The 15,110-nt window shown below is 38.1% G+C and overlaps 1 protein-coding gene across 4 annotated transcripts in view; it reads left to right on the top strand.

Moving 5' to 3' along the window:
• LOC149312284 (hepatocyte growth factor receptor-like) overlaps positions 1 to 15,110 on the top strand; it is a 123,792-nt gene that overhangs the window by 64,439 nt on the left and 44,243 nt on the right. For all 4 annotated transcript variants that reach the window (XM_089524332.1, XM_089524336.1, XM_089524335.1 and 1 more), the window contains exons 5-6: positions 4,367 to 4,540; positions 11,555 to 11,715. In XM_089524332.1, coding sequence (XP_089380458.1) covers positions 4,367 to 4,540; positions 11,555 to 11,715 — 335 coding nt within the window. The remainder of the gene's footprint in view (positions 1 to 4,366; positions 4,541 to 11,554; positions 11,716 to 15,110) is intronic.

Raw genomic sequence — 15,110 nt, forward strand, 5'->3', positions numbered from 1 at the left:
TGGACTTGTGGAAATGACAGTTTGGAGCATGCACAAAAACGTTATTTCCAAGCTATCAACGGGATTTGTCCTCATCTGTCTGAAACCCAAATTAGCTTTGACCCACTTTCTTGCCTAAGTAATGTGCTTTTAACCCTTTGTTATACTCTCTGTGTGATAATCATTAGCGAATTTGCTTGCTTTTCTGGGATGCCAACACTTGGTCACCATGAGAATAAGTCCTCAGAAACTGAGGATAGGATTAGGATTTGAACCACAATGTACTATGCCTAAGGATATGTTCACAAGTAACACTAAACAGAGATTACATTCTGAGAAATTAACAGAAGGAACACATTCTTAAATAGCTCTAGTCTGCATAAACATTTTTCATTTTTTATATAAAAGTGAAAATGCAAAAACTAATAATAATAATAATAATAATAATAATAATAGATTTATTTCTAGCCCGCCCAATCACGAAGAATCCGGGCGAGTTACAACAATAAAATACAACAAATTACAATAGAGTTAAAAAATCAAACCCTAGACCTACCACCACCCCCCATTCCCAGTACTAAAACAGAATTAAACAGTAATAATATTAAAACATTTAAAACAAGTATAACTTGAGAAAATGGCCAGTATTTTCTTCACTGCTCCATGATTAAAATATATTGGTTCAGGTTATTTGATACTCTCTGATTTCTAAATAACTTATTTTTGCACTCTGCCTAGACTCTTGTGTTTATTATTTGTTTCCTTTAAAACACACACACAAAGTTTTGTTCTTTGGTTTTGTTTTGGGGTTTTTTCCTCTAAGGAAGTAAGTAAATGAATATTGCTAATTGTTTGAACAAGAGAACTGTAACACAAACCAGCAAAAGAAAGGAAGTGTAAATACAAGCCTGACACCTTTTATTTTATTTTTTTCCAGTGGAAGCTATTGAAAACAAAACTTAACAATGAAATAAGCAAAAGAATGGTGTTCAGCATTTCCTGCCCTTTGTTGGTTTATGCTAAGCTTAAATGGTATTAAGTAAGTCTTGCCCTTCTAAAGGGAAATTAAAGTGGCGCACAGAGATGTTATTATAAATAGTAATTCTTGACAATTGTTTTGTCTCACCTTTTCAGGAATATCGTAGGCATCAATTAATTGATGCTAATGGTCAATTGAGCATTATCCCCGACTTTACATGGAATTAATTCCAGCCAAAGTGGCCACCCTCTGCCATTTAGTCCCTGTGTAATAAAAATATTATTTGCAAGGTTTTTTTTCATATAAAGCATTGATTCTAGTCATTTGATTTCAATCCAGTAGTTTCCATATGCAATGAGTTCAGAATGTTTTTATCTCTTCCCATTTTTGGATTTTTGGAAATTAGGAAGCCATTGTGTCTTTTCAAGCAATGCTATGTTTCACCCTAAGACAGCATCAAGGGTGGGCATCACTGAGTACTTATAAAGGTCCCAATATTGACTTATGGAACCCTTTAATGGTTCTTTTCTTTGTTCACAGTTCACATTACTTTGAGCATTCAAGCAGTGGGCAAAGTGAGAAGTTAAAGCAGTATTTTCCACTTGCTTTTGCCTTGGGGCAAATGCTTTGGTTGAACCTGAAGAGTGATATCACTGTTCAGTGGTGACAGCAGTGATAACAGCAAGCGTCCATAGGGACTGGGACAACTGAGGGAAATCTCCTTCCCCCCTCCCCCATCAAAGCCTGGAGTGGTGTCATCAGACTCATATCTGTCTCCTACTGTTTGCACGATCCTCTAAGGGTGAAGGATAAAGATGTAGTATGTTTGGAGTGGGGAGAGATATCTCTAAATGTTTCTTATTTTATTTTATTTTTGGTTTGGTTTTTTACTGTTCTAATGGGCTGAGGTCAAGATTTGATGATACACTTGTACAGATAAACACCTCTTTGTATGGAGGGAATTGGTGTCTTCCTTTTATTTCTTTGATACTGCCAGGCATCCCTCAGCTTTACCATTACAGTCCACCCTCCATATCATCAGATTTGCCATCTGCGGATTCCAGCATCCACAGACAGCAAGCCCACATGGGGGGGGGGGCAGAGGAGGAAAGAAGAGGGGGAGGGAGAGGCTGCTGTGGTGGCCACAAAGGGGGGGAGAGGAGGAGGTGGAAGGAAAAGGAGGAGGATGAAGGCTGTGGTGGGGGGTAAGAGAAGGAGGAAGGCAGTGGCAACGGGGGAAAGAGGAAGGAAGAGAAGAAGGAGGAAAGTGGCTGCAATGGGGGGCAAGAGGAGGAGGAAGAGGAAGGTGGCTGCAATGGGGGGCAAGAGGAGGAGGAAGAGGAAGGTGGCTGCAACTGCGGCAGGGGAGAAGAAGGAAAGAGAAGGAGCCATCTGCTGCAGTGAGGTGGGCTTCGGGGGTGGGGTGGGGTGGGGCAGCAAAGTCCCACTGTCCCCAATGGTGGCGCAGCCACGTGGCCATGGATACCGAGGGCCAGCTGTATTTACATTGTATGCATTTAGATGTTGTACAGTTAATTCTCAATTTTTAATTGGGATATTAACCATGTTATTTGGGTCTATATTCATTTGATTTTGAACACATACATAGGTTTACACAGTAGATAGGCAGATAGAGAGGAGAAGACACCATTCCCATGATATGTAAAACTTTTGTAAGCATAGCATGCAATCCAGGTCTTTTACTCAGGATGTAAAGAAATTGTAAATTGAAATTATAACATGTTATTTAAATTTAACTGACAAAAGCTGGGATCCTAAGCATGGATATTTGGTATTAAGCCACAATGGGACTTGCTCCTCAGTTAGCACACTTAAATTCAGGCCATAGAATGTCTAATGTTAACATATTAAATATTTGGTATGATACAGATTCACAGGTTCAGTCTCCCTTATCTGGAATTCTGAAATCCAAAATACTCCAAAATCGAAAACTGTTTTTATGGGTACCTGAGTTAGTGACACCTTTGCTTTCTAATGATTTAGTATACACGCACTTTGTTTCATGCACAAAATTATTAAAAATATGTGTAAAATTACCTTCAGGGAAAACTTTAAAATATTGTCATAATTCAAGTATATACACAAACCACAGATGTGGAAGACGAATAAAAAATGATGGAATCCAGTATGACAACACACCAAAACAGGATTGCTTGATAATGATAGGTGATTAGAATGCTAAAGTAGGAAGCAAAGATGATTTAAAAATTAATAAGATTTTGACTCTAAACAAGAAATAAAGCAGGAGAATGACTGATAGAATTCTGTGAGACAAACAATCTACTCATCACAAATGCCTTCTTCATACAGCCAGAGGGAAGATTATACCCACAAACATCACAAGATGTCCAGTACAAAAATCTGATAGCCTACATAGCTGGAAGCATAAAATGGAGAAGTTCTATTCTTGCAGCCAAAACTAGACCAGGTGCTGACTGTACTACAGGTCTTGAGCTGAAGAAGAACACAAAAGCAGTCATCATACCAAAACACGATCTGAAGAACATTTCAACAGAATTTACAGATAATGTGATAAATAAGCAGATTTGTTATGTTAAGCATAATGGACAGAGAACCAAAAGAACTATGGTCAGAAGCCAAGGACATAATAAAATGCAGAAAGACATTATCGTGGCCAAAAGGAAAGAGAAGATACAATTTATAACAGAAAAAAATGTTTCAAGCAGTAAAGGAAAGGAGAGAAACAAAAGAAAAGGGGGAAACCAAAAGCTTGAATGCAACTTTTCAAAGACCACTTGGATGCCAAATGGATAGACTCAGTCAAGGAGGCCATGGTCCTGAACCTGCAGGACCTGAGCAAAGAAGTTGAAAGTAGGAAAACATGGAGATATCTCATTTACAGGGCTGCCCTGAGTCAAAGCTGACTCAAAGGCAGCTAACAACAACAAGGAACCTTCAGGCTATATGTATGAGGTACAAATGAAAGACAGATAAATGTTGTATTTAAACTTAGGTCCCATCTCCAAGATATCTCATGATGTATGTATATGTAAATATAGGCATTCCAAAATCAAAAAACAAAACAAAACTGAAATCCATAACACTTCTAATCCTAAGCATTTCAGATAAGGGAGATCTGTAGAATGTATAGCCCTTGTAGAAGGATAATCAAATAGCTAATTTTTAAACAACTTACTGTGGCCTCCTGCAAAAGTCCTCTGGAATATAATCTCTTTTAGATAGCCCTCAGTGGACCTTTCATAGGACATTCCGTTCATGTTTTCTGTGTTCATCAAAGGATATGGTGCCATAAAAGGTAGCTAGCTATGTTATTGTAAGAGAAGCTTGAAGGTGTTACTGGTATCACTGATTTGTGAAAAGTGTTTTCTCACTCACTCACTTTTGGAATTATATTTGTTCCATTAGATAACCAAGATCCCATTAACTGGACCAGGATGTTCTCACTTCAGTACCTGCAGTCAATGCCTTCTGTCACCTTCCTTCATGAACTGTGGCTGGTGTGGAAATCGGTGTACATATTCTTGGGAGTGCAGTGCAGGAGGGTGGACACAGGAGACGTGCTCACCCCAGATCTCTGAGGTATGGTTTTTTTTCCTCCCCCTTGCATTGAATGAACCCTTTTAAAATTAATATCTGTAGTATTTCCAAATATAGTCTTATACTAGTGTAGCAGTGTTAGGCAAATGCCATTTCTTGCTTGGAGAAACACTTGCCAGAAGAGAAGCAACCACTTACTGGTTCAGCATGGTGTATCTGTGAATGGGAGAGAACCAGAGAACATTAGTAGAGGGGGGTAAATGTGGCCTTTACAGATTACCCCAAAGGGGTGGCATGCAACCACCCCTTTCCTGGCCAGATCAAGCAACTTCACGCCACAGCTCCGATCCAGCCTCTGGAGAGCGCAAAAAAGAGTCTCAAAATGCAGATCCTTTTTTGCGCGCTCCAAGAGGTGCCATAGCTGTGGCGGTGCAGCTTTATGATGCCTCTTTGGCACTGCATCATATGGTCTGGCGCATGCCAAAATGGCCCCATGGGGGCGGAGTTAGGGCATCCAGCATAAGGGCACTGCATCCTGACTCCATCCACAGGCCACTGCTTTCTGCCGGTCTGTATAGGGCCTTAAGTTTCCTATTTACTAATGTACCTTTCTTCAGTTATATTACAAATGTATGGATTCACACTGTCAAATACAGTTACACCATGAAACCAAAGTAAACAGAATATTGGGAAATACATGATTGGATTTACTATGTGTGTGTGTGTGTTTCTGGAGGGGTATTTGTGTGCTTTCTGAAGGTAAAAACATATGTGGTTTTCCCCACGTCACCCTCCCTCCCTCCCCCCCCCCCCCATTTTTCCAGTTGGAATGTCCTCCCCACTAAAACTTATGTTTGCCCCATAAGTGAAATAAATGCATGAGTGTAAGGAAGGCTTTTTTATTTCACCTGAATCAACTTCATCTGTACAGAATCTGGGAAACTGGCTTAGGGCCAGTGAGGGACGTACCACCTTTGGACTTGCAATTAGGCATTCACCCAAATCTTTCTTATTTTAGAATTCTCACTGTGGAGTGAGTTCCTTATTCTTGGTTACAAGGATCATTAAGAGAATGTTGTGTTCTTCACTATATTGTGAGTCTTTTTTTTAAAAATCCTTTAAAAAAAAAACTGATATTGATGGGAGTAAAATGCACTTCTTTGGCTGAGTTAAACCCCTTTCCCACATGGGAATTCTAACAGAGTTGTCACTTCTGAAGACATGTTTGTATCAAGTATCCTTTTTAGAAAATGTTTCTCTCTCCTTTATTGTTGCCTAGTACAGTTGTGTGTTTTTTGTTTTTTTTTTAAAAAGGACTATAGATAGACCCTTGGGAAAAGGAACAACCAAAAACTGGTTTCAGCTGGGATGCAGTGGGGAGGGGGGAATCATGTATATAAAAAAGTGAGCAAGAGTAAAATTACCCAAATGAGTAGATGAGCTTACTTGCCCATTGCTGTTTTCATTTAGTTATGGTTGTTCCAAGATTTGTATAGGCTGCCTTTGCATTTAACCAAGTCATTTTGCATTAAGTGTGACATTATTATGAAGGTCTAGTTTTACACAGTGGCCATGACACTTTTAATCCCTTTCATAGATGCACCAACCTCTTACACTACAGTGTATTTAGGGTGTTATTGTTTTTAGATGACCAAATGTGTAAATGCAAAATGTGAATCTGTCATTTAAAAAAAAAAGTATGCATGCAAACCTCCATCTAGGACATACTTAATAAATATAATAAATAATATTTGCTACTTCTAGAAATATGGTAAGCATTCTTGAAGTGAAATGGGAAAAGCACATGGTAATAAGACACAACAGGATAATGATAAATATATCTGTTGTAATGGATTATAAATCAGTTGTGAATTCAGGAATTATTAGTGAACAACCCATCCACCTCTTTGTACTTTATAGACATATATAGATGTACAATGTGAAGGGAAATCTATCTCTTCTGAAAGGGGACATTTACATTCACTTTAAGCCAGAGCACACAGCTTAAATGGGGTAGAAGGCAGGCCTTAAATAACTTTTAAATTATGAAGTCTGATTCATAGTTACATTAGGCCTTTTATGTAGTCCATGTAGTGTAAAAGGGCCTTGGAGTGAATGTAAATCATATTTAAAACTACATTAAGACTCCATACTCCTGCTAGGGCAGTTGAAAGAGGCCATAGTGCGGCTGAGATGTCACACTGATTCTCTGAGGTTAGGTTGAAATTGTTCAGATCCATCCTGCATAGTTTGTTGATTTTTTAATAATAAAAGGGAAGCATATTACATCTGTGTTTCCACCAACATTAAATAATTTTAAAGGTGTATGTATGTCAGATAAAGGCACTAACCTCATATGTCAATTAAAAAAAATTGAATGTATCAGTTTCTTAAATGAGACTCAGTGAACACCATTATACTTAGGAATGTTTTGTGTGAAGTTCATAAAATGGAAAAAAATGATTACTCAGAGTGCAGTTGGGTTGATATAAAGCTTGAGTTCATTTGCTCAATATATTGCTTTAATATTGTAGTGAATATTATTAATTGGCAGTGATAAATAGTGAAATATTTTAATAGCATGCACCACACTATGTACAACTTTGTGAAACTTGTTTCTAAAAGGAAAGAAAATATTGCAGCTGAGCACCTAGATCTTTATGGTTGCTAGCTGCTAAGGCAGATTTCACGCTTTGCTGGACCATGACAGTTGGCATTACTGCAAAAAAAGAAGAAGAAGAAAGAAAAGATTATTCATCTTTGGTCTGTTGCTTTAAACCCATGCACATTAAATATAGGAGAGATACAGAGGCTTGGTGGATTCCCTCTCCCCCTTTGGATAATAACATCTTTTGTGTGGCATTTGCAATAGAAATTGAAAATCCTTTAATATATAAAGGAGAATAATATGATGAAAATATTTTTAAATGCCTTAGTGCTAATGTCAGTCATAAAGTGATAATAGCAAAGGCTTAAGTTGGGAATAATGCTACTTTTTTCCTTTAATGTGATAATGCCTCCTTCATGCTGTACTATTTTGGTACCCAGTCACATGGCAGGTCCAGCAATGACAGCTATGGTTTTGGTCCCATTCTGACTTTTAGGTTTAATACCATAGATTAAGGCATTTATGATACAGGGCACAAACAATAGCCACACACTTATGCACAAGTTAGTCTGAATCCTATTATTAGTACAATGTTGAATTCAGTAGTTATTTCAATGGGACTGATGTGTTTGGAACAAACCAGTGGGATTTAGGCCATTGATTCACAGTTATAAGATTACTTCAGTTTATCGCTGTTAATATTGCATGTGGATTAATCCTTAAACTATAATCATCATTGTTGGGTAGCCCTATGAGTGAGCTTTTAGTCATAAAATGAAGAACGTTATTCAAGAGAAACCAAGAAGTATAAACGTGGGTGTCATATTGTTGACAAAGGACACTGTAGAATTCACATTTTGTATCCTTTGTTTTAAAAGACCAACCTTCTTCTTGAAGATTTTTGTCACAGTGATACTTCCCAATTATTGCTTTACACCCAAGTAACATTTTCATTCAAATGTTATCCCCAGACATTTTCAGAAAAGTTTCAAACCATCAAAATACCTCATGTTTCTGCCTTATGCACAGAATTGTACAGTTATTGAAGAGATTTTGGAATAAATTTTTCCTGAATAACAAGGAATCTTGTTGCACTTGAGAGACTCAAGAATTTTATTTGGCATATTTTATTTCATGGACTGCACTCTACTCCATGAAAGCTCCATGCCAAATAAAATTTGTTACTCTTTAAAGTGTCACAAGATTATTTGTTGCTTTTACTGCATCAAGCTAACACAGCTACAGCCCTGGAAATAATTTTCCCTAGAAACTTTCATTGTAATGCCTATTTATTTGGCATTCAGTAGCTATGCTTACTTGGCTCAAGAACTGTGTCAAAAGGCTTTGCAATTATTTCTTAGGCCAGACGGGAAAAAATGATGTGATTGTTAGTTGAGATGACAAACAGTCCAGAAGCAGTCAGGAAATTTGGATGAGTGTCACCAGAGTAATGGAACAACAACAAATGTTTTAGCTGTGGTATTCAGGCCATTTTAAAAAGGTGAACACAACACACAAACATAATTATGGCTTTGGTTTTTCCCTTCATCTTAAAAAGAGAAAATGTTCTTTGTATTTATTTTCACATTGTTGACTTTTAAAATACTAGCCAGTGTCAAGTTTTTTATTGCAAACCAGTATTTCACACCTGCACAGTAAAATCTTCCTTCAGTTGGGCAAACAACTCTCAAATCCAGGATAACTGAGCAGCCACTTCATGGCCCAATAGAAGGGATGCTTAAAATTACGTATGGAGCACAACACTCATGAAAGAAACTTGCCAGTGATTTGTAGGCATGAAACTATTAAGTGGTATACAGCTGGTCACTATCTAGCCTACTGAAATAATTGTGAAGCCTTCAACAATATTTGTAAAAAAACTTTGAAAACAAAGTCACTAATGTGATTCCATTAGTAATGATGGTCAGAGTATTAAATGGTAAAAATTTATCAGATGATTTTCAGGATTGAGAATATGGACAGAGTTCTTGATTACATCTGTTTCCTTGAACCTTGTTCTTTCTGGCCTATTAACTCTAATAGGAAGAGGCTATCCGATGAGACTGAAGGGCTGTACATTTGTCCTTGAGTGAGGAGCTATACCATCTTTTTAAGAGGGTATAATCTGAGTGTTCCTGAAAATACCTAACATCAACTTCGAAGATACAAACAAGTGCCAGCTGGTTACTAACTTCCCTTTCTTGGGCCATATCCTTGGTCAAATGGTTTAAGGTTATCTCCAAGCTTTCTGATTCCAGCTGGGTTTCAATCCTAGTTTGGAAAAAGAAACTGTTGTGGTCACCCTATAGGATTATGTCTCTTGAGGAAGAGAGATATATTGTATTATTAAAAATTGATTTAAAAAAATCAATTTAAGCTAATATACTAACTACTACACTATCTGAATGGAGATATTCATTGAGCTGTTAATTGCAGTGTCCTTTCAAAACAGCTCAAAAATTTGAGATGGTCCAAAATAGGCAACAAGCCTGTTAACAAGCTGGACAGAAAGATCTTCCTGTGTGATGTGCACTGACTTCAAGGGCATTCTTAACCCAAATTCAAATGATTCATGATTTAATTGATATAGGTTTCTCCACCAACACAGGTTGTATTGTGTCCATAGTTGAAAGTAAGGTTACAAGCGTTGTTCTTCAAGAGTGTCCAAGTTTTCACACCACTGCTGTATATTTTGTTTTTTTTGGAGCCCACATACAACATTCAGTTAAGTACTGTTGCAAACATGTGTATTCAACACAACCACAATCACTAACTACTTATTACTAGTCAGGCATAATGATCTTGAGAGACAGCATGGTATATTGGTTTGAGAATTGGACTAGGACTCTGGAGATTCAGACATGGAAACCCATTGAGTGACTTTGGGCAAGTCACACTGTTGCAGCCTCAGAAGAAGTCAAGGCAAACTCCCTCTAAACAAATCTTGCCAAACAAAACCTATGATAGGTTCATCTTAGGGTTGCCATAAGTCAGAAACAGTTTGAAGACACACAACAAGAACGAATAATGATCTTCCCACAGGTACTGGCATAGCATTTAAGAGATTTTCTTTCAAATAGCCAGCTCATCTAACCACCAATCTACGTGTGTGTGTGTGTGTGTGTGTGTGTATACACTTTTCAATCTTGATGGAGGAATGAGCATGGGGAATCAACTTCCTTCAGGAGAATTCTTATTTCTAGCACTTGAATAATGTAATGCATTGAGGAAATATGGCAGCATGCACAAAGATGACTCTCAGAGGGATTTCAAATGGACTTTATTAGCATTTGGATTTGCTTCTTCATTTCTTTTTCTCCGGGGACAATTATTTCACTATTATATGGTTTAATGTTCACATTGCCTACTTTCCCCTTGGCATTTCATTTCTTCAATCTTTCTAGTATTAAGCTGAGTAGATGAAGTTTAAAAGAATTGTGCTGGTCTTACTGGATATTAAAAGAGAACAGTAACCTGAGCATTCTGCTTGAAATGTTCTTCTCGGATGCAGCGTGAAAAAATGGAGTTCATGATGAAAGGAACAATTGTGCTGCTTAATAGGAATAAAATGTCACTATAAAATATTAAGCCAAAGACACTCTACTAGTTCCATCTCAAGCATGCCTTAAGCCTTTTGTTCTCTGGCCTAGGCTTGAAATGTTTGCAAAATTAGATGGTATTGTTAAAAGTCTATGTAAGCCCTGCAGCATTGTCAGATTTTTATTGACACTGCCGAATATCCTTTAGTGAAATCTGTACAAGCTCTATAGCATTCATACATTTTCCCACCATTGTTATATTTACAACACAATTTACAATATACAGTACAGAAGCTTGTTGAGTGTGGGAGGGGGAAGAGCATTTCCTTTCTGGATCGTCACTACATTGCTACAAGGTAGGTTATTTTTAACTCAAAATTTAGAAGTAACCAAATGATAGCAATTCAGTCAAAGCATTGTAGGAGCTGTGCTGAATTTCAGGCTCCCCAGGCCATGCGTTATTTAGATGTCTTTGAAACTGTCATCACCATGAATTCCTGCCTTTTCATCAAGTTGGTGAAATAAGTTACATCGTCAGTTTGATATTCTTTTGTTCAGAATCATACTTCTAATAAAATAAGTACATTGTAGTCTTCTGCATACCACAAGAAAGACATAAAAGACAAGCTAAAGGGGTATTAAAAAAAACTATTACAATACAGAGCTTGTTCACTGCCCCTAAACATAATAATTCAGAGCTTTCTAGCAGTGGCTGGATTATTTATTGCTACTGTCTGAGGAGGCTCATGCTGTGATAAATGAAAGGTGAAGAACAATTAAGATAAAGGGTAGGATATTCTCTACGAGATGAAATTATTTTCTGCCTTTTTGTTTTTTAAAAAAATAAAACACCTTCAAAGCCCATCAGAAGTAGTAAGTGTATTACTATTATTTTCCTTTCTTTTTTAGATTCTTCCAAGCAGTGCAGCTTTTGATAGTGTAACAAGACTGACACTGTGCGGATGGGACTTTGGATTCAGCAAAAATAACAAGTTCAGTTTAAAGAAAATGTCAGTTCTTATAGGGAAAGACCAGTGCATTCTGGATGTCAAAGCTAGTGACAAAAACAAGTAAGTTATCAACATTCTCTCAGTCAAGTTTTCTCATGCATGCAGAGAATGGAAACAAAAAACTGGAGTTTTTAATTGTTTATATATCTGAAATCAAAGGTGTAAATTTAAATATTTACGGTATTATGGCTGAATTACATTTTATAGTATTGTTGGATTTTTGTATACTGTACTTCTAAAACAAACATTTTAATTTTGTACTCATACTGTGTTCACTGATATATGTGGACATGGTACAGAAAGTTAGCTTATAAATATTTACATAAAATGCAATTAGGTTGATTTCCTGGTCTGTCTTCCTGGACAGGGGTAACCAAGCCACAGTAGTCCATTCACGCTACTCTCTAGATTACACCACTACTATGTATTCTGTGGAGAGCCAGTGTGGTGTAGTGGTTTGAGTGTTGGACTAGAGCAGTGGTTCCCAACCTGTGGGTCAGGACTCCTTTGGGGGTTGAATGACCCTTTCACAGGGGTTGCGTAAGACCATCGGAAAACACATATTTGCATGTAGCAGTGAAAATAATTGTATGGTTGGGGGTCCACAACATGATAAACTGTATTAAAGGGCCGCAGCATTAGAAAGGTTGAGAACCACGGGACTAGAGACTCTAGAACAGTGGTCCCCAAACTGTGCCTTTTAAGAGATTTAGGACTTCAGCTCCCAGAAGCCTCAGTCATGTTGGCCAATACTCTGGGATCCTGGGAGCTGAAGTTCAAAATCCCTTAAAGCGCACACTTTGGGGACCAGTGCTCTAGAGAGACTCTCTGGAGCTCCCTTCCACCAGAGGCTGGGCTGGCCCCGTTCCTGCTTTTTTTCACCAGCAAGCAAAAACATTTTTATTTAGGCAGGCTTTTAAATATATAATCCTGACAGGGTGGTTTTTATATGGGATGTGCGTTTTAGTTATATTGTTAACTTTGTATGTTTTTATGCTAATTTTATACTGTTTTAACTAGATGATTTTAATTTTTTAAATTCTTACTGTAAAGTTTTAAAAATGTTTTTATCTTGTGAGCCGCCTTGGGACCCTTTCTGGGAGAAAGAAAGCATAAATAAATAAAGTTTGAATCCCTTCCTGGCCATGGAAATACTTTCTCGGGCTCAGAGGAGAGCAAAAGCAAAGACCCTCTGAACAGATTTTCCCAAGAAAACCCCATGATAACCTCATGATGGCCTTAGAGCCACCAAAAGTTGGAAGTGGTCCTTTTATGTGGGAATAATATGCTGTGGAAGCTGTGGGCCTTCTTTGCTGTGGTTCTCCAATTGTGGAACACTCTCCCCTTATAAGCCAGTATGTCTGCAGTTGTGAATGGTTTTAGATTGTCTTAAATTGTTTTAACTAGTTAAATTGTCTTGTTTTAAATTGTCAGATTGTTTAATATGCATTTAGTCTTTAAGATAAAATATAAATATTTAAATAAATAATCTTGAAAATCCTTTCCAATTTTGATATTTGCCAACCTTCCTATATTGGCAGAGGATGTCCAGATTGTTAGCAGTTCTTGATAACATAGGCCATGAGCTGCACATTCCAGATGAGTGGGTTCTTAATAGGAATGAAAAGAGATTATCTAAATTCCGGGAGGGCCTTTCCAGCTGCCGCTCCAAAAATCTGGAATGACTTGCCGGAGGAGGTTCGTCAGATCACATCTCTTGGCGCTTTTAAAAAGGTGATTAAAACGACCCTCTTCCAGCAGGCCTTTCCAGACTAACCTCTCCTAAAACAGAATCAACCGCGCATGTTAATCAGACCCCCCCTCCCCATTATTGCACATTATTGTCATATTTGCTGTCACTTCTCACCAAGTTGTTTTAACTGATGTTATTCCCATTAAATGTTTTTATTGTTATTATTTTGTATTAATGGGAGGAGGGTAGAAGGGTTGGGGTTTTCAGGGACTGTTTCCCTTTTCCCCCCCTGTGACTTTGTATTTAAAATTTTTCTTGCTGTTACCTGCCTCAATCTTCAAACTGGAGAGGTGGGATACAAATACAGTGGACCCTTGTTATACGCTGAGGTTTGGTTCCAAGATCCCCCGTGTATAACAAAATCTGTGTATGCTCAAGTCCCATTAAATATAATGACATAGCAAAATGGTGTCCCTTATAAGAAATGAAAAATCAAGGTAAATTTATACTTTTTTGGGACATTTTCAAACCGTGTATGCTTGAATCCGTGTATAAAAAATCCGTGTATAAGAAGGGCCGACTGTAAATATTTTATTTATTATTTATTAAATGTCAATCTAATATGAACCGTCCCCAATGTGATTTGCACTTAACATAAAATCTCTATGTGGAGTGTATATGTTTTATCCTGCTTCTTATATCTTTTGGACCAGCACCACACCCAGTAAGTGTTAAATTTTCAAGATGGGAAATGCTGGAAAAAGAGTATAGCAAGAAAATGGAACTTCTGCTCTGTGGGCCTAATGTACCCTACCAGTGGTCAGGGAAATGCCTTTCCCAAACAAACCTCATTCTCCCTAAAGCTCTTTTCCAAAGGATTCTCCCCCCACCTGCTGACTCTCTCAGTCAGGAAGAGAATGGGATAATCTAATCAGTGGTCAAAGGTAACAGAAAGAATTCCCCTGTGCCATTCACTCTAGGGAATCCAGCAGTGTGCAGTGGAGTTTCTACATTTATCTCTTTTCTTTGATCAGAGCTACCAACGGGGAACTTTTTGTGTCCCACATTATCCCCACCACCTGGATCTTAAAGTTAGCTTTGCCTGATAATGGAAAGCACTATGTGAATAAAGTTTCAGAAATTATCATAAAACGTGTGTGTGTGTGTGTGTGTGTGTGTGTGTGTGTGTGTGTGTGTGTATAGCTTTGTTCCTCCCTTAAGGAGGGAGCAAAACCAGGTTCCTAGCTAAGGCCCAAAGCAGATCTACCAAAAGGACTGCACTGCGCTGGGACCACTGCCACTGCAGTCCTGAACTGGGCCATGGGAAGGAGTAGATTACATCCATTCCTTTTTGGCCTGGTTCTTCTGACTTGGCATGGCATCGGCATAGCTTAATGTAAATTCCACGCCCCCCCAATGCAGCCCATGACATGGCTTCATCTAAACGCCATGCCCCCAACATAACCTGAAGCCACGTCATTTTGCCCGTGTGTTTCGGGCCTAGGGCGCCTGCAATGTCAGAGACTATGATCATGCCCATGATGTCAGGGACATGGACATACCCCTTGAAGTCATCTAACCCAGAAAAACTGATTTCCTATCCATTCTGAATAAAATCACTTGGAATAAGAAGCATCTGCTTGTGGTCTTCTTGTTGGGAAGTGATGTGTTTAAAGTATACGATGAACTCAGTGTCACAGACCATGTTATTATTAAACCACCAATTAAAAATACTGCTCTGGCACTGTTGGCAGTAATACAT

The sequence above is a fragment of the Sceloporus occidentalis genome, unplaced genomic scaffold (genome assembly GCF_023333645.1).
Source record: "Sceloporus occidentalis isolate IW3139 unplaced genomic scaffold, rSceOcc1.0.p SCAF_5, whole genome shotgun sequence".
Lineage (NCBI taxonomy): Eukaryota > Metazoa > Chordata > Lepidosauria > Squamata > Phrynosomatidae > Sceloporus > Sceloporus occidentalis.